General features: G+C 42.5%; 1 protein-coding gene across 2 annotated transcripts in view; it reads right to left on the bottom strand.

Annotated features, from left to right (window-relative positions):
• duox (dual oxidase) overlaps window positions 1–20,022 on the bottom strand; it is a 78,066-nt gene that overhangs the window by 30,097 nt on the left and 27,947 nt on the right. For both annotated transcript variants that reach the window (XM_048520742.2, XM_048520741.2), the window contains exons 14-23: window positions 16,782–16,900; window positions 15,721–15,858; window positions 13,108–13,224; window positions 11,284–11,477; window positions 10,497–10,682; window positions 9,054–9,279; window positions 7,665–7,758; window positions 4,681–4,856; window positions 2,716–2,782; window positions 830–898 (exon numbers count right to left, since the gene is read on the bottom strand). In XM_048520742.2, the coding sequence (XP_048376699.1) occupies window positions 830–898; window positions 2,716–2,782; window positions 4,681–4,856; window positions 7,665–7,758; window positions 9,054–9,279; window positions 10,497–10,682; window positions 11,284–11,477; window positions 13,108–13,224; window positions 15,721–15,858; window positions 16,782–16,900 (1,386 nt within the window). The remainder of the gene's footprint in view (window positions 1–829; window positions 899–2,715; window positions 2,783–4,680; window positions 4,857–7,664; window positions 7,759–9,053; window positions 9,280–10,496; window positions 10,683–11,283; window positions 11,478–13,107; window positions 13,225–15,720; window positions 15,859–16,781; window positions 16,901–20,022) is intronic.

Here is a 20,022-nt window from a genome sequence, read left to right as displayed (position 1 = left end):
ACTTTCCTGCCCATCTGACTGGTCCAATAATATCTTCCTGCTCTACAGCTATCATCTTCACTATTAACCACAAGGTCAATTTGTCTATAATTTGTACACTTCTTGACCATGCAATAATGTTTACATCCACAGTTTCACTTGGAGGTAGACCTCTTCGGCCTGAGGCAGAGCTATAAGAATGCAGCGCTGAAGCCATTTCGCTCAGGGTAGACTAGACACACCCACACACACACACACACACACACACACACACACACACACACACACACACACACTCTGTTTCTCACACACACACATGCGCGTATATACACACACACATGCGTGCGTACACACACACACACACACACACACACTCCACTAACACACCCAAACACCACACACCCAACTAACTCTCTCTCACACACACCCACACACACACAGACACACACACACTCTCTCTTTCTCACACACACACACATACACACACACGTGCGTATACACTCACACACACCCACACACACACAGACACACACACACACACACACACACTCTCTTTCTCACACACACACATATACACACACATGCGCATATACACACACACACGCCTATATACTCATGCACACACACACATGCGCGTGTATACACTCACGCGCAAACACACACACACTCCACTAACACACCCAAACACCACACACACTACTAACTCTCTCTCTCACACACACACACACACACACACACACACACACACACACACACACACGGACACACCCACTCTCTTTCTCACACACACACACACACACACACACACACACACGCACACACGCTTACAAACACACATAAGTTGTCTTACTTTTTGTTGAGTCTGTCTCGGTTTCGGAACTCTTGTCCAATATGTTCCACAGCAGATTCCTGCATGTTTCTGTCGGGGAAGAGATTAATCATCATTCACAAGTACCAGCCTCCATTGTCATCCAGAGATGGAGATACAGATGGGAAATTTAGTTTGGAAATGAGGTGGCCCCTGAGCAATTGACTGATGGCTCCAATAAATTATCTGAGTATATAGGGCCTCCTAATGAGAAACTCTTAATTTTTGGTTCATTAATTGGTAATAGCCCAAGGAGGAAAGGGTAGTATTTAATCTGGTGGAAGGCTGGTGGCTATGGGCCTCACCATGACTCTGCCCCAGTTAAGGTTCATGGATGACCTTCCTACACTACCATTGGTTGTGGCTCATGAGTGGCCTGTGAGTGCCCACATCTCACCACAGCTGGCATTCAATCAACAGCAGGCTGGGAGTCACACGTGTGGCAAACCTGAAAAGAACACTCATTTTCTTTGAGATAGTAAGAACTGCCAATGTTGGAGCCAGAGGTAACACAGTGCAGAGCTGGAGAAACACAGCAGGCCAGGCAGCAGCAGCGGAACAGGAAAGCTGATGTTTCAGATTGGGACCCTTCTTCAGAAATGCTCAAGAAGGGTCCTGACCCGAAACACCAGCTTTTCTGCTCCTCTGATGCTGCCTGGCTTGTTATGTTCCTCCAGCTCCACACTCATGTTTTCTGGCCACCTCTCAGGTGCATCCATAGTTACTTGTGCCAAAGCATATGAGGAGAAAGGAAGATCATGGTACTGTGTTAGATGATCAGGCTGGAGCTTCTACCGCTGGAGCATAGGAGGTTAAGGGATGGCCTTAGAGGTTAATAAAATCATGAGGGATTTGGATAAGATGATCAGCAGGTGTCTTTTCCAAAGGGTGACAAGTTTTAAGACTAGGAGTCATATTTTTAGGGGGAGAGGAGAAAGATTTAAGAAGGACTTGAGAGGCAACTTTTTTTACACAGAGAGGTTCATGTGTGGAATGACCTTCCAGAAGAAGTGATAGATGCAGCTACAGTTACAACGTTTAAAGGACATTGGGATAGGTACATAAATAAATAAAAGGTTTGGAGAGATGTGCGTCATGTCCAGGCAGGGAGGACGAGTTTAGTTTAGGATTATGGTTGGTATGGACGGGTTGGGCTGAAGGGTCTGTTTCTGTGCTGTATAAATCTGAGGCTGAATGATTAGCAATGGAATAATGGAACAGGTTTGTAGGGCCAAATGCATTTTTATACCTTGCTCAAAGGCACCAAGTGACTGAGTAAGGGACCCGGCATCACAAGGAATGGAGTGGGAAGACAGGATTGAGGGGGTTGCCACTGAAAGCCAGCACTCTACTGCTGACTACTCACTGTCCTGCCCCTGAATCCTATCCTACCCTGATTCACTCAATGAACTTGGTCCTCTTCCTGGGTGCATTCTGGCACTCCCTCCAACCCCATCGGTTACTGCAATAGTTGATCAGTAACAGGTCATCACCTTGAGATTTTTCTTTGCCCTAATCAGCCTGTTCAGAGACATTATGGCATACCTCTGGAGCAGGTAGGATTTGAACCTAGGTCTCCTAGCCCAGATGTAGGGACACACCACTGGTCAACAGCCTTAGTTCAGCAGGTCTATGGGGTCGTGGAGACAGAGAAGATGATCCATAACTCCAGTCCCAGTATCGGTTCTCATGAAGACCTCAAAAATATGATCTAATGATCTATTGTATGGTTGGGTGAAGTGATTGGAGATGTATCTTGCAGTGTAGTCCTCCCCTGGTGAGAACCATAGGTTTCTGAGGTTTCTCTGCCACTTGTATATCTGTGGACAATAAAGTAACTGTATAGGAACTGCAAAGTATTTACTCACTTGTATGGGTTTGCTTTGAGGAAGGAGACCCTGAGGTGCTTGTTTGATTTCTCTCGGATATCCATACCTGAAAGAGCAAAAGGCAACGTCAAAGAGTGCTTTAGGTCCAACAACAAAATTACAAGGAAAAGGAAAATGTTTCAAACTTCAAAGTAGGCCATGATACAGAGATTGTATTAAAAAGGTAAATAGCAAACAGTATAGAAGCTTTAAATCTGAAACACTATGTCAATTTTAGTTAGTAATACAAGGGCGGGGGTAACAGACTAGCAAAAGGAAAGTTACAGCTGTCAGTTCTTTACATTATGAATGACCAATGTAGAGTCATAAGGGGAGCTGTTGTAGCAGCTTATTATTACAGAATCTGAATGCCACTGAAGACACATTGTCAAAGCTCTCCGCTTGGCACTCACCAGGTCTAATGCAAGAGTACCAAATGATCATTTGAAATTTGCCATTCTGGCATTTGTTGCAGTGAGTGCAAGATGAAAAAATTGTAAGCATCATGCCCCTGTTTGCAGCTAACAAATGTCAATGGGAACTTAGGGGAAACTTCTTTGGACAGGAGTGACAATATGAACATTGCTATCTCCTGGTGAGGTGAATAGCATTTAAACCAATGTTAGGTAAATCCATGAAAGAGAAGAGAAAAATATGATGACAATGTTAGATGAAAGAGAAGGGAGAAAGATCTCATGTAGAATATAGACAGTCACATTGGATAGTTGGGTCAAAATGGCTGTTTCAATGCTATGCATTCCACGTAATGTACTCAGCAAGAATTACTGGCTCATTGTATGCTTTGGAAATGTAAAGCCTAATGTCGCATCTAATGCAACAATGCTGACATTTTTGTTTGTGTGGTCACATGCTTCCAATACCTTCAAGAGGACAACCTGTGTGTGGGCACACAGTTCTGAGTGATCATTGGTTAGAAACCTACTTATTTAAGAGGTTGCTGGTGCTGAATGGCTGGTCTGCAATGCCAAGTGATAATGAACAGCATGGGTTCAATTCCCACACAGCTGAAGGGCTCTTCTTCTCAACTCTCCCCCTCATCTGAAGTGTGGTGACCTTCAGGTCATCTCTGGATCATCTCTCTCCAATGAGAGACTGCTAAGAGTTTACCCTTTGTGATAAGATCATGTACAATGACTTACCTGAGCACTTTTGACACAGCTAAACCTTCCAAAGCCCTTATTTGGAGCAATATTAGACAAGATGTGACACTGAGCCACAGGAGGACTAAGCAGTTGTGATGATCAACTGCGTGGTTGAGGTGCTAGGGTTTTCAGTGAATTAAAAGAGGAACGAGAAGTGGAGAGAATATCAGAGTTGAGGACAGCAGGATGTTTGGCAATCAATGGTAGAGCAATGGAAATCAGGGCTTGTACAAGCGGTCAGAATGATGTCCTAATTGTTGAAGAAGGGTCCCAACCCAAAATGTCAAGCTTTCCTGCTCCTCTGATGCTGTGTTCATCCAGCTTCACACCATGTTATCTCAGATTCTCCAAAATCGGCAGTTCCTACTATCTCTGTGACAATTTTAACCCCACTGCAAAACGTCTTCTAAGGATGCCTTCCTTAAAGAAGCTACTCTGCTCCCTCCGAAAAAGCCTCAACTCATCCATCTCCTACTGCAACCCTCTTGAAGCCATTTCTGAAGAAGGGTCCCGGCCTGAAACTTCAAGCTTTCCTGCTCCTCTGATGCTGCTTGGCCTGCTGCGTTCATCCAGCTTCACACCGTGCTATCTCTTAATTGTTGCTGTTGCTTACACATCACCTAGGATTGAGGAGGCAGATGGATAATTCATTCCAGAGGAGTCCAGCAAACAAGCACTCAACCACCTTCCAAAGACGCACCAGGTACACGTTTTGGCACCTTCCTGTGCAGCAAAATTGTGGTCAGGACCTTTAAAGCTGCCCATGCTGGATTGTGCAGGCCTATTCTGCAGTGTTACTGACCTTTCACATTGAGTTTGGCAAGCTCCAGCTCGTCGCCATGATCCCGGAACAAGTAATGAAAATCCTCCCAGGTTAAGTCTTCCTTGTCCTGGAATCCTGCCTCCTTGAACAGTGAATCCATGACTTCTTCCGCTTGTGCTTTTGATAAGCAGTTGTTGGAGATCTCAATAAAGGACCTATAGGAACAAATTGCAAAGGGCAACTAGAGTTACTATCAAGATAAACATCAGAAAAAATAAAACACAAAACTGAAAACACTTGCGCAGAATATTCCTGTTCATAGTCTATTAATTGAGGTGGACTGGAGACTCAGCTTTATTCACACTTATAGAGTGCAGATTGAAAGTGTGGTTTTCTTGGTTGGAGGTGTAAAATTATGCCACTCTCTGTAACTATAAGCTTGAGAAGCATGTAAAGCCTATGCTCGGGATTAACACCCATTTCCCCTGATCCTACCACGCGGTCCTGATGGCTCTGGGATTAATGGAAGCCATATGGTAGAGTTGAGCCCTCAGAAGGTTCCCTGGCACAATATGTAGAGGGTGAGGAAGGTCCCTCATTGCCAGGTTCCCTACACGAGGGACTTGTTACATTGTGACTGGGAAGAATGCATCAAAACTGTCAGCTGTCGCAATATACGTAAAACTCCAGGTGGACCAGCAAAAAAACCAATTTTGCTGACTGACTGATATTCAGGACAAATACAGATCACCAGGTTTTTGTTAGTAACAGAAAAATAATTCAACTTATTTAACACTTAACTAACAAAAACAGAGAAATGGAAGGATTTCTAATCTACTACTATAACCCTTCAAAAACCGCCTCACACACAGAGACACACACAGACAGACACACACACACACACAGACACACACACAAAGACACACACACACAGACACACACACACAGGCACACACACACAAAGACACACACACACACACACACACACAGACACACACAGACACACACATACACACACACACAGACCTCTCACGTCAAAAATATGCCTTTTAGTTTTGAACACCAGGGAAAAGATCCTTAACATTCACCTCATCTATGCCCCTCATGATTTTATAAATCTCTATAAGATAACCCCACAACCTCCTACACTCCTGTGAAAAAAGCCCCAATCTTTCCAGCCTATGTTTATATCTCAAATCCTCCATTCACAGTAAATTCCTAGTAAATCTTTTTCCTGAATTCTCTCCAGTTTAACAATATCCTTCCTTTAACAGGGCAACCAGAACTGGACACAGTACTCCTGAAGAGCCCTCACCAACGTCCTGTACAAGTTCAGCATAACGTCCCAACTTTTATACTCAAAGGTCTGCAATTAAGGCAAGTGTGCTAAATACCTTCTTAATCACCCTGTCTACATGTGATACAAATTTCAAAGAATTATGTATCTGAACCTCTAGGTCTCTGTTCTACAACATTACCCAGGGCCCTACCATTTTGAAATTTTACCTTCAGGACATTCACTCTTTACTTTGTTATTAACAATTTTCATTATGTTATCTGCTGCAACTAGTGACTCTTTTCCCAAACCTCAGAAATGGAGATCCCCTATCTTCCTACACCCACCAGCTTTTAACAGGAAAACCTGATATAATTTAACATGATTTGCTAATTCACATCTGCGTTTTGCTCCAATTTTAGGATTGTCTGAAATTTTGGCCTTCAGCTATTTCTACCTCCAAAATCATCAGCAAATTTCGCAGGGAGAATTTATATCAGGTTTTCCTGTTAAAAGCTGGTGGGTGTAGGAAGATAGGGGATCTCCATTTCTGAGGTTTGGGAAAAGAGTCACTAGTAGCAGCAGATAACATAATGAAAATTGTTAATAACAAAGTAAAGAGTGAATATCCTGAAGGTAAAATTTCAAAATGGTAGGGCCCTGGGTAATGTTGTAGAACAGAGACCTAGAGGTTCAGATACATAATTCTTTGAAATTTGTATCACATGTAGACAGGGTGATTAAGAAGGTATTTAGCACACTTGCCTTAATTGCAGACCTTTGAGTATAAAAGTTGGGACGTTATGCTGAACTTGTACAGGACGTTGGTGAGGGCTCTTCAGGAGTACTGTGTCCAGTTCTGGTTGCCCTGTTAAAGGAAGGATATTGTTAAACTGGAGAGAATTCAGGAAAATGATTTACTAGGAATTTTCTCCCCTTCCCCTACTGCATCCCTAAACCAGCCCAGTTCGTCCCCTCCCCCCACTGCACCACACAACCAGCCCAGCTCTTCCCCCCAACCCACTGCATCCCAAAACCAGTCCAACCTGTCTCTGCCTCCCTAACCGGTTCTTCCTCTCACCCATCCCTTCCTCCCACCCCAAGCCACACCCCCAGCTACCTACTAACCTCATCCCACCTCCTTGACCTGTCCGTCTTCCCTGGACTGACCTATCCCCTCCCTACCTCCCCACCCACACTCTCTCCACCTATCTACTTTACTCTCCATCTTCGGTCCGCCTCCCCCTCTCTCCCTATTTATTCCAGTTCCCTCTCCCCATCCCCCTCTCTGATGAAGGGTCTAGGCCCGAAACGTCAGCTTTTGTGCTCCTGAGATGCTGCTTGGCCTGCTGTGTTCATCCAGCCTCACATTTTATCATCAGCAAATTTGTTTAGTTTCAGTGCTGGAATTCTGACACGGAATAGGCACTTAGGTGGACAAAGGCATCGGCCCTCTTGGACTTTGACCCTCCACTTTGGTTTCACAAGAAAATACATTCCCAAAGGAGGATGATGAAATAAATCTTTTTTTGGGAGAAAGACAACTCCAAAGTGTCTCAAACAGGAAAATGGGTTAACTACTGGCTACCATTTTATCTGGATAGAGAGATAAGGCAAGCTGTAAGCTTTGAAGATTTTTCTTGCACCTTAAGCGATGAGTTTGTTTTTCTCACTTGTGCAAGATTTAGAACAATCTACTTTACCTAAGTAAGAGAATCATTAGATTGTCAGACAAGTTCCCATTTACCTCAACAATACAGAGAATTCGCCTTTGGACAGGAACCCATTTCCATCTACATCATACATCCGGAACATAAGCTTTGACTTCTCTTCAGGTGATCCTGCAAATAGCATCATTTTAGATTCTCTTACAAAATATTAGCAAGGGGCAACAGCAATTTGGCTTTCTGCAGCAGCTTAAACATGGTAAATTATCACAGGAAGGCTAACAAAGGACTTTTAGCACTGTGAAAAAACACAACGGTTGGGCAAAATATAAATGGTCCAAATCTTTACTGAACATAGAGTCATAGAGACATACAGCGCAGAAACAGACCGTTCGGTCCAACCAGTCCATGCTGACCATATCCCAAATTAAAATAGTGCCACCTGCCTGCGCCTGGTCTGTAACCTTCCAAACATTTCCTATTCATGCACTTTCCCAAACGTCTTTTGAACATGCTAACTGTATCTGCTCCATCACTTCCTCTGGAAGTTCATTCCACACATGAATTACTCTCTGTGTAAAAAGGTTCCCCCCCATATCCTTTTTAAATCTTTCTCCTCTCACCTTAAAAATGTGTCCCCTAGACTTGAACTCCTTATTCCACACACATATGTACTCACATTAATCCTTAGTTCAGTGAAGCAAAGGAGATTGCATTAGGAAGCATATTTGTATACTTCAACATCAAGAAGTTATTGTATAAACTAATGCCACAGGAATAGTTTAAACTCCTCTTCAGTTTAGAATTGCATTTCCAATCATCGTCTAATGGCTTGTATATTGTTATTGAGAAGTGGTAAGGCTGAATGACAGCATTCAGAAATTTTCTCTTCATGATTTTGAATCAGGAGACATTTTACCAGCTTCCAACGTGCTGAAGTGTTCTGTTTGACCACTGAAAGGAACGGAGCCATTGACAGAATGAAATAACTTGACCCAAGATTTTAGCCTAGTCACATACAGTCTGATTGTTAACCTGCCAATCTAATTGCAGCAATTGAAAGCTTGGAACAAGAACAGATTATTAAACCCATCACATGTAAGTTTGCATAACCCATAATCATGGGCTCTGTCCAACCCAAGATGTTAGTACTCCCTTCTAAAAGTTATTTGAATCTACATTATCTATAAGTCCAGAATCCTCAATCCTTTACATCAACAGGTATTGAACTAATGCTTTGTTAGAGCTACCAAATAACTGTAAATAAATTACTTCATCTGGTAATCTGTTCCACTGTTGATGCAACTCATGGTGTGATAAAATTACTCAGCAATCCGTGCAAACTAATTTATGAAAATTAATTTGAGAATATGTAAAAATGCATAGATTTCAGGAAAATGGTTTTGACAATCTCATTACAGCAAATCTTCAGGGGATCCAAGAAATTAAAATCAAAATGCCCCATTCACCTTTCATGAATATGACGAGAATATCAAGGAACTCTCGGAAGGATAGGTAACCATTCCCATCTTTGTCTGCCAGTGAAAACATCTGTTCCACAAACATGGAATCTTCTTTCAATCCCAGCGCATCGGCAAACTCCACACGGGTCAGCTCACAGTTCAGGGACTCTTTTGTCTTGCGTGAGATTTCTGTGTTGAAATCCCCAGCATCTGACCTGTCAATTTCCAGAACCTAAGAGCAGATTCAACAACAAACAATAACTCTTGCATTTATCTAGCACATTTCATGTCTCCAGAACATCCCAAAATGCTTTGTAGTCCACTAAGGGCATTTTTTAAAAAATGTAACTGCTATTGTAATGCTGTGGAGAGATAGTAGGAACTGCAGATGCTGGAGAATCTGAGATAACGAGGTGTAGAGCTGATGAACACAGCAGGCTAAGGAATCACTTCATTTCTAAAGAAGGGTCCAGGCCCGAAACGTCAGCTTTCCTGCTCCTCTGATGCTGCTTGGCCTGCTGTGCTCATCCAGCTCTACACCTCGTTATCTGCTATTGTAATGCTGTTGACAATTTGTGAACATTAAGGTCCCACAAACAGCATTGTGAAAATGACCTGATAAATCTGTTTCACTGATGTTGGTTAAAGAAAGAAATTTTGGCCAAAAAAGCTGCCAAGGAATTATTTGCATCCCGTTGTTTCTGAGGCCACACAGAGTCACCTGAAAGCAGAGGCCTCCAATAATGCAACATTCCTTCTGTACTGCAGTGGAGGGGCTAATCAGAATTGCAGACTTAACACTTCCTAAAAGACAAGATGTTTCACTTTGACCTCAGAAGGGCAGGGTGGTGGGACTGATGGTGGTTGGGAGAAATCAGTCAGTGTCTCATTGCTGGGCATCACAGTCTTTTGAGGGTCACGTTGAGGAATGTTGTAAAGATAGGCTGAAATTCAATTGCAAAGCCTTCAGAATCAATGTTTGCAATAACGTTACCCAGAGAATGGTTAGAATGTGAGTGTTCGGCTTAGGGGAAGGTCACTTGGCCCCCTGAATGAGCTGCCCCACTCAATACGATCTTGACTAATCTGATGGCTCCATTAATTTTAATTTTAATAAAAGGAGGCATGAGATTGAATTGTTTTCTCCTGCACTCATCAGGGCTGGGGTGCAAGAATACCAACTTTAGAATGGAAATAAGTTGGTTTTTTTGCATGACAGTCCTGGTAAGTTCAAGACAGAAAGTTTCAATCTCATGTCTACCGAGAGCAATGTGTAAGTTCAGCACAGCCCTGCAATAACTTACCCAAACTGTCTAGTCTCAAGGTAGACTCTTGTTCTCGGGAAGTAGAGGACTCACTGAAACCTACTGCAGTATGAGGGGTGTCTTCACAATGGGAAGGAATTAAAAATAATAAGGCACACCTCACATTCTTTCATTTCCTTCGTACCTGTGCAAACACTCGCCGGAAAAATGTATCCAAAATCTTGCTTCGTTGCTGTTTAGTAACTGCTTCCTTTAAGATGGTTTTCTGACTCATTTCTACCAGATTCAGTTGTGCATTATTGGCCTGTAGATGAACTCTCAGCTGTTCAATAAAATCATAACGATCCTCTTCTGTATCAAAGAACAAAACCTAATAGAAGGCAAACATAAATTAATCAGCTGTTGTTAACATATGTTGCTGGACATTGATGGTCTTATATTAATAGCCTATGTCATAGAGTCATACACCTCAGAAACAGATCCTTCAGTTTCTTGGTATAGGCAAACAGAAAATATATATGAGTAAAGCTCCATTTGTATAGAATCCAAACCCAGAGGCTATAACTATAAAACGATCAACAACAAAGAAAATTTAGGAGAAAGATCTTTTACCAGAGAATGGTTAGAATGTGAGTGTTCGATTAAGGAGAAGGAGGAGTCCCCTTAAAGTGCCCCTCCCTTTCAACAGGATTGTGCCTGATCTGGTGACTCTGTATTTCTGCCTTCCTTCAATAAACTTATCGAGACACTAACTTGTTACAACACTGAGACATCGAAATGAAAGTACTGGCACCTTTCAGGGAGAGTGAGGGTGTGAGGGAGCAAGAAACAGAAGGCCCAGGAGAAATAAGATGGTAAGTGGCTGCTGTGCACTGCAGACCCTGGCGCCAAACAGGCTGAATGGCCTGTTTCTGTGCGATCGGTTCTATACGAAGAAACCTTGCATAGGACACACTGTGGTGGCCACTTACCAAATCATACTCTTTGGGAACTTTAATCATCAGGATCCTTTGGTCATTGTTTGATTTAATGATGTCTATGTCCTTGGTGAGACTGATGATGCGGATGGGAGATCGTTTGCTATCCAGGACCTTGATGCAACTTTTGACATCAAAGTAAATATCCACTGGTCGCAGCACTTCATTGGGTCCCTGCCACTCACAGGCTGATGTCAGAAATGGAAGAAACAATAAGTGCCAGTAACAGATTGTAGAAATTAACACTAAGAAAGATGTAACAAAAAAACAGAAATTCCTGGAAAAACTCAGCAGGTCTGGCAGTATCTATGGAGAGTTAATGTTTTTGGTTGAGTGACTCTTCCTCAGAATGGTTCTGAGTTCTGACAAAGGGTCACTCGACCAGAAACGTTAACTCTGCTTTCTCTCTACAGATGCTGCCAGACCTGCTGAGCTTTTCCAGCAACTTCTGGTTTTGTTTCTAATTAACAGCATCCACAGCTCTTTCAGTTTTTCTAAGGAAGTTATACATGAAACAACTTGCCTCATGCCATCATGAAGCATTCCTGGTCTCCTTTGCGTTATAAGAGATGGGCATGGAAACTTAATGATACCATCAGTTTGTTTTTGTGCCCAATTGATGTGTATGTCAGCAGGAAAAAAATCTATGCTGAAGAGGGGAGAAAGAATGCTAAGCTGTCCAGACCAGATTGGATTAGACTGGGAGAGTCCTGGGGCAAGAATAGGCTGTCCAAGCCTGCTTTGCCATTCAGTACAATGATGGCTGATCTTCCACACGTACTTCCTACACTCTCCCCATATCCATTCATGCCCAAAGACCTATTGACTTCTCTCTCAAATAAATTCAACAACTGATGGGCTGGCAATGCCTTGATTGAAGAAGTTTATCCTTATCTCGGTCCTAAATAGTGACACTTTATTCCGTGACTGTGACTATTTGTTCTCGATTCTCTATCTGAGGGAAAGGGAGAGAGAGCACATGCTCAGCACTAACCCTGTCAAGCTCTCCTTAATTTTATATTTCACTGAAATCACCTCTCATTCTTCCGAACTCCAGCCAATATAGGTTTGGTTTCCTTAATCCTTCCTCATTCACAAGTCAGTCTGGTGAACCATTACTATATAACTTCTAAGCCTTCTCTAAGTATGGAGACAAAAACCGTACCTTATCCCTAGGTGCAAGAGGTGAAAGAACAATAGGGTCATCTCACTGACCCTGCACTCCCAATACCCACTCTAGAAGGTAGCCCAGTTTGGACTCTGAGTTCACACTTCAAACCCCTAAACTAAATAACTAACTGACTATAGTGTAGTTTTTCAATGGAATCGACTGTCTGAATAGTTCTGAATGCAACAGATATATTTGCCAATGTCTCAGGACACATGAAAAGGGATAACACATGTAATGTACAATGGGCACCAATTTCCTTGCTTTCTAATCAACTTGAATGATCCATAACTTTGCAACATTTTCTGTGCCCTCAATTAGATCCCACGCTTTTCTCATTCAAACATTTGTGTGATGAAGTCGATAACGTAGTTAAAGGAACAATCAACCAAATGGAAGTTTTGTAATTATTTCAATGTGCTCTGGATTTTACTTGCTTGTCAGAGACTTAAATGTTGGAGATTTGCTCATCGTGAAAACTTTTGCATTCCAAAGGGTTCACAGGTCACAGATCTGACCAATCTTCAATTGATTTTGTGTAACTTTAATTTGACAAGGAGATCATGGGGATAAAAGGTCGCTAGTCTGGGTGCTTAGAAATTGAAGCAGATTGATCTTTTTGTCTGACTGGAAAGCAAACATCTGATTACCTTTTATTCCTGCTCCGAGTTCAGTTTTCTTTATAGACTCGCGCCTATTCCTTCTTTGTAGTTTCTTAAACTGAGTCTTACGGTAATAAGCAACAGCATATGCAGGGATCAGGCAGACTGCGGAAAGAAAAGAAATTGTACCATCATGAGTCAGTTAATTTTCCTTAAATAACTAAATAATCTGGCTCAGAAGTCCTTTTACTGAGCAGGAGCCCACAGTGAGCAATTGTAACTTTATGGAAGCATTAACTAAGAAAGAGAGAACTTTGCATTTATATGGTGCTGATTTTGTTTTATTTCAGCCAGTTGAAATCCATTTGAAGTGAAGCCACTACTGCAATGTGGACTAACATGACAGCTGCTCCATGCACAGCAAGAGCCCAAAAATGCCACCAGCTAAATTATATGTTTGGTGGTGTTGGGTGAGAAACACGTGTTGGCCAACAGCAGGAGAATTCCCTGAACAACCTTTTGGGCAGAGAAATTGATTCCCTGTTTAATGACACATTTGAAAGTCAGGACGTCAGCTTGTAGGGCAGCTTTTGTGATTGCTTGTGATTTCGAATAAACATGTTTGACTATAACCTGGTGCTATGTGGCTTCTGACCTTGTCCACTGCAGTCCAACTTTGGCACCTCCACAACATATACTTTTGCACTCAAGGTATTGTTGTATCTGGTTGTTTCTCCTCATTATGGAAGTAAATGCACATGGCCATGACTGATCAGCGTTGTCTTCAGACAAGAGTTAGTATAATTTTGCATTTAATCTTCCTGGTAGCTTAATTCTGCTGAGTTAAAATGCCTCAGGCACTTGGGCTCTCTTTTTACATGTTCAAAGGCACTTTGCAAGCTCAGATGGGGAGGACAGCTATGCATCACCGATACAATGAAGACAGCTTCTGCAAGTGACATAATGATGCATTCTACATCAGACACTAATAGTGCTGCATTGTTCACCAGTAAATAAAATTACCAGCACTGGTTCAGAAAGCCCTTTGATCATCTATAGACAAAGGATTAACTTACTTAAATGTCTGAATGTATGTCGTTTATAAGATAATAAGGACTGACCCACCCAATAGTAAAAGCAAATGTTTTACTTCTTGCTTTGATGCCTATGACAGAGGTATTTGTTACATGGGATTATCGCTATATGCTGACTCAATGAACCAAGCTCTGTTTTTAATGAACTCTGTTTCTGAGAGCTCATCAGTACTGTAATGAAATGTATTCCACTATGGCATCCAATATGTTACACTGTGAGTTCAGAAAACCTACTCGTTCATAAACCCACAGTTTTCAGTCAATAATACAGTTCTGGTTGCCCTAACATAGGAAGGAAATTATTAAACTAGAATGAGTGCAGAAAAGACTTACCAGGACGCTACCTGGACTGGAAGGCTTGAGTTATAAGGAAAGGTTGGATAAACTGGGACTTTTTTCCCTGGGGCATAGGAGACTCTGGGGTGGCCTTATAGAGGTCTATGTAAATCATGATATGCATACACAAGGTAGATAGCCAACAGCTTTTCCCCATGGTAGAGGAGTCTAAAACCAGAGGGAATAGGTTTACAAAGGGTCCAGAGGGGCAACTGTTTCACTCAGTGGGTGGTGACTGTCTGGAACGGGCTGCCAGAGGTAGCGGTAGAGAACAATTTTGTCATTTAAGAAACACTTGGACAGTTACTTGGATGGGATAGGTCTGGAGGGATATGGATCAAATGTAGGCAAATGGGGCTAGTTTAATTGTGAAAACTGGGCAGCATTAGCAAGTTGGGCTAAAGGGCCTGTTTCCTTGCTGTAGACCTCTATGACTCTAATATGCCTGCAAAAGCTCCTAATATTACAACCTGCCCTGATCCCACAATCTCCGAGTTCCTAGTCCAGCCCTAAGCTTTCTACACCACAGTAAAATTAAACATCTGAATTCTCGTCCAATTATTCTTTAATGGTTTTGTGTTCTATTTTGCATTAACAAACTTAATTTATTTTGAGGTTGCTTGGTAGTGCAGAACTTGAATCGTACCAAAAAGAGAGACATGTTGTCAAAACATTTCATCTTGTAGTCATCAGGGCACATGCAAGAATGCCAAATTTCAAACAATCACCACAATACATACAACAAGAGAAATGGATGCTGGTTGGTTGGCTAGTTGTATCTGATTGGCCTGTGCATTGCCAAAGAGAAAGCATTGGGGAAACTATTGGCTCCCCAGTTCTTGACTAATTCGTAAACGGTACAAGAAACATTGTCGCAGGAGCATAACTTTCAGCCCTCACAAACAAGAACCAAATTGGCTGGAAAAGCTCAGTAGGTCTGGCAGCATCTGTGGAAAGAAATCAGAGTTAACACTTTGGGTCGACCCGAAATGTTAACTCTGATTTCTCTCCATAGGTGCTGCCAGACCTACTGAGATTTTCTAGCAATTTCTGTTCTGGTTTTTGATTTCCAGCTTCTGTAGTTCTTCTGGTTTTCATTCAGATCTTATAACCTGCTCTGGCATTCTGGACTAGGATTGATCAAGGCTTCCTATATTTTGACAACAAGTGAATGAACTGCAAAATTCATTGCAAAAGTTGCTTTTAGTGAAACGGATTGATTTTCACCTACTTAATGGTAGACAGCAGAGTATGACGACGATAATCCCGAAGCCAGCTCCACTCCCCTCAAAATAGTCCAATCGCATTGCGCCGATACAAGGCTCCAGATCATCAGTGGTCAACTGCTTCGGCTGGGGACAAGGATCGCCTGTCAGAGAACACAGAACAAGCCAAAAAAAGATTAACATTGGCGAGAGGTAAGATAGTTCTAAACCTAATACTATGGGGTGGTGCCCTGGGACAGGAGTTAAATTCAAGCCAAAAGCAGAGAGATAGAGAGACAAGACAGGGGGAGAGTGACAGAGACAGGGACGTCTGGTGGGGCTTTAACTTGAAATGCACCATGCCTCAGGTGAGGGGAGAGTCCCTGCTGGTATCATGCCACATTTCTAACCAGCTGTCCAGCCAACTGACCTAAAAGCAGCATCACACAGGCACCGAGAGACCAAAAAAATCACAGGAGTATCTCACACCTTGTTCACTGTTCTAACATTCATTTTTTTGCCAAGTAAAATCAAAAAGTGTTTGTACTTTTATCATGTATTCTGCAGCATCAGGACATTTTAAAAATAACTAAGTGTTTTTTGAAGTGCATTCACTGTTTGGTTAAGAATGTAACAGCCAATTTGCACATTGTACGCTCCCATAAACAGTAATGAGGTAACCCAAAGGCAAAAGCCAGTAAAATAAATCATTACTACTGGAAATGAGCATGCCGGTCGTATTGCAACTCCAGTTTGAAGTACACAAGTCGAATCAGACCAGTGTGTCGCTCTCTTCATCAATTAGACTCGAAGCATTAGCTTGCTGTCTCTCCATAGATGCTGCCTGACCTGCTGTGATCTCCTGCTGTTTTCCAGCATCTGCAGTAATTTTCTCCTATAGTATATCTGGCTCTCCAGTTTTATTGCTGCAAGCTTGATTAAAAAATGTATACATTTTGGGAAAAATTACTGTTGACTGGTGGTTAAAACTTCAAAAATTCACAATGTAGTAACGCACTGTGCGTGTCACAAAGCAAACTACAAACAGCCGCAAACCCTTTCCTTCAAATGTGACAAATTCACTCACCAGTTTTCCAGACAAACACATCCTTCTGAATTTCATTTTCTGTCGTGTTTAAGGCCTTCACCAGGACGTCAAAGAAAGTGATATTTCGAATGGTATCGATTTCCATGGCTGTAAATAATCTAAATCGAAACACAAACAAGAAAAATTACTGGTGAATTTGCCATTACCACAGTTCAAAATGTTTTGTAATTTGGAATTGCTTGTGATAGGTTTGCTGGCAAGGTGGCCAGGGTTTAGGATTAGTGAACTTGACTTAATGATCCATTGGACATGAGGTCTAAATTCCACTGCAGTGTTCAAATACAATCAGGTGAATAAATCTTGGAATTAAGAAGTCAGATGCTAGTATTGGAGAGCACTTAACCATTGGGGCAGCACGGTGGCTCAGTGGTTAGCAATGCTGCCTCACAGCACCAGGGACCCAGGTTTGATTCTAGCCTCAGGTAACTGTCCATGCGGAGTCTGCACATTCTCCTAGCATCTGCGTGGGTTTCCTCCGGGTGCTCCAGTTTCCCTCCACAGTCCAAAGCTGTGCAGGTTAGGTGGATTGGCCATGGGGAATGCAGGATTATACGGTAAGGCAGTGGGTCTGGCTGGTATTTTCTTTGGAGAGTCAGTGTGGATTTGATGGACTGAATGGCCTGCCTCCACACAGTAGGGGTTCTATCAACTGTTGGATTTTGTCTTTTTTATATAAAAAGAGCATCTGGTTAACTGATGCTCTTTAGGGAAGGAAATCTGCCAGCATCACCTGGTTTAGCCTACGTATGAGTCCGGACCCACATTAGTGTGGCTGAAATGTCTCAAGTCTCCAAGCTCACTATCTCTTTCTCAACAGCAACATACAATGTCTATGTTCCAAATATGACTTTCTGTTAAAAAATAAAAGCTTTAAATAGATCTAGTGAAGCCACACAAACGCAAATAAACACAATGTGCTTTAACATCTCATCTGACTGATTAAATTGTCACTGGACTGGCTAACCCACGATTACTAGTCACAGGAGAGTCAATCTGGCTATTATACTCCACTATCTGGTCTGGAGTGAGAACAAGTTTGAGTTTGATTTAGTGGGTGAAAGAATTGCCACTGATCCCCAGCCTTCCGTCCATCATAAACTCAGAAGTGAGGATGTTCACTCACGACTGCACAACGCTCAGCTACTCCGTAGATATTGAAGCAATCCATTTCCAAATGCAGCAAGGTCCAGGCTTGGTGCGACTAGTGGCAAGTAACATTTGTGCCGTGCAAGTGCCAGGCAATGACCATCTCCGACAAGCGGAAATCTAACTATTACCCCATGATGTTCAAACATAATTATCATCACTGAATCCCTCACTATCAACGTCCTGAGGGTTATAATTGACCAGAAAATGAACTGGGCCAGGCGTAAACATATTGCGGCTACAACAACAGGTCAGAGGCTAGGGATTCTGCAGTAACTAACTCATTTCCTGTCTTCCCCATCCACAAATCAGGACTGTGATGGCACGATGAGAGTTGTTCCAATAGCAGTGAAGAAGCTTGACACCATTTGGGACAAAGCAGCTCCTTTATTTGGACTACATTCACTCCATTCACCACTGATGCAGTTTGGCTTCAATGTGTGCCATCTACTGCAGCGACTCTCCAAGGCTCCTTTGACAGCACGTTCAAAAAACATTATCTGCAGAAGAAGGGCAGCAGATGAGGAACACTGCTATCTGCGAGTTCCCCTCCCCTCCTCTAGGGAAATTAGCGATGGGCAACAACTGCTGGCCCAGCCAAAGGTCCCATGAATGACCAAGAACAAGAAATATGGGATGAAAAGTTGATTGATTTTTACTGTAGCTAAAGTGGGGAGATCAGGAGAATAACACTGCCGGTAACAAAATAGAGACAGTGGATAAGGCTATGGGGGAGAATGGATAATGAGGTTTTGCTTTCTACATTTTGTACAATGCCAGTCACCTCCCCAGCACAATGCTGGCCCCCAGCTTTCGAATAATGCTAAAGTATCTGTCCTATTTTGTTTGTGTTATTAAGGTCACGAAACACTGAAGTGGGAAACGAGCAATAAGAAAGAAAAATCAAAGATTTGCATTTATATAGTGCCTTTTGCTACTTCAGGATGCCCTAAAGAGCTTTACAGCCAAGTAGGTACTTCTACATGTGTCAACAGATGGAGTACTGAATAATGAAAAACAAAAATCTCCTGGGCCCAAGCTAGAGAGATTCATATTGTTTCAGAGATAGTAGGAACTGCAGATGCTGGAGAATCTGGGATAACAAAGTGTAGAGCTGGATGAACACAACAGGCCAAGCAGCATCGGGGGAGCGGGAAGGCTGACGTTTCGGGCCTAGATCCTTCTTCAGAAATTTGAAGAGAATTGTGTATGCTGCAAATCACTCATTGCAACAAGCAATGAAAGAAATTGGGAGGGGGAGGCGTGGAATTGGACAGAGAGACAAAAGAGGGGTATCCACTCTTTCCGTCAATGTTCAGTGTTCATGCACAGTTGTTAGTGAAACTGAATATCATGTGTATTTGGGGACCATTGTGATCCTGCTCACTATTTACCACAGCTCACATTCAGCTTTACCTACTCACCAGCCAAAACACACCAAGGCCATAGACAAAGAATAAATGAGAACACGAGGCTGTAATTAAGATGGTAAATGTAATATTGTCCTTCATTGCAACAGGGGTGGAGTTTAAAAAGCAGGGAGGTTATCCTGCAGCTGTACAAGGTGCTGGTGAGGTCATACCTGGAGTACTGTGTATAGTTTTGGTCTCCTTACTTGAGAAAAGATATACTGGCACTGGAGGGGGTGCAGAGGAGGTTCACTAGGTTGACTCTAGAATTGAGAGGGTTGCCTATGAGGGGAGATTGAGTAGACTGGAACTTTACTCATTGGAATTTGGAAGAATGAGGGGAGATCTTTAGTAACACACTATATTATGAAGGAAATAGATGAGATAGAAGCAGGGAGGTTGGGTCCCGCAGCCAGGTTAAACTAGAACGAGGACGAACAGCCTCAAAATAAGGGGGAGCAGATTTAAAACTGAGCTGAGGAAGAAGTCCTTCACCCAAATGGTTCTGAATCTGTGGAATTCCCTGCCCAGTTAAGCAGTTGAGACTACCTCATTGAATGTTTTTAAGGCAAAGACAGATAGATTTTTGAACAATAAAGGAATTAAGGGTTATTGTGAGCCAGCAGGTAAGTGGAGCTGAATCCACAAAAAGCTCAGCCATGATC

The sequence above is a fragment of the Stegostoma tigrinum genome, chromosome 36, assembly GCF_030684315.1.
Source record: "Stegostoma tigrinum isolate sSteTig4 chromosome 36, sSteTig4.hap1, whole genome shotgun sequence".
In the NCBI taxonomy this organism is placed as follows: Eukaryota; Metazoa; Chordata; class Chondrichthyes; order Orectolobiformes; family Stegostomatidae; genus Stegostoma; species Stegostoma tigrinum.
Note: the sequence above shows the minus strand (reverse complement) of the source record. Positions and strands in the feature narration are given on the sequence as shown.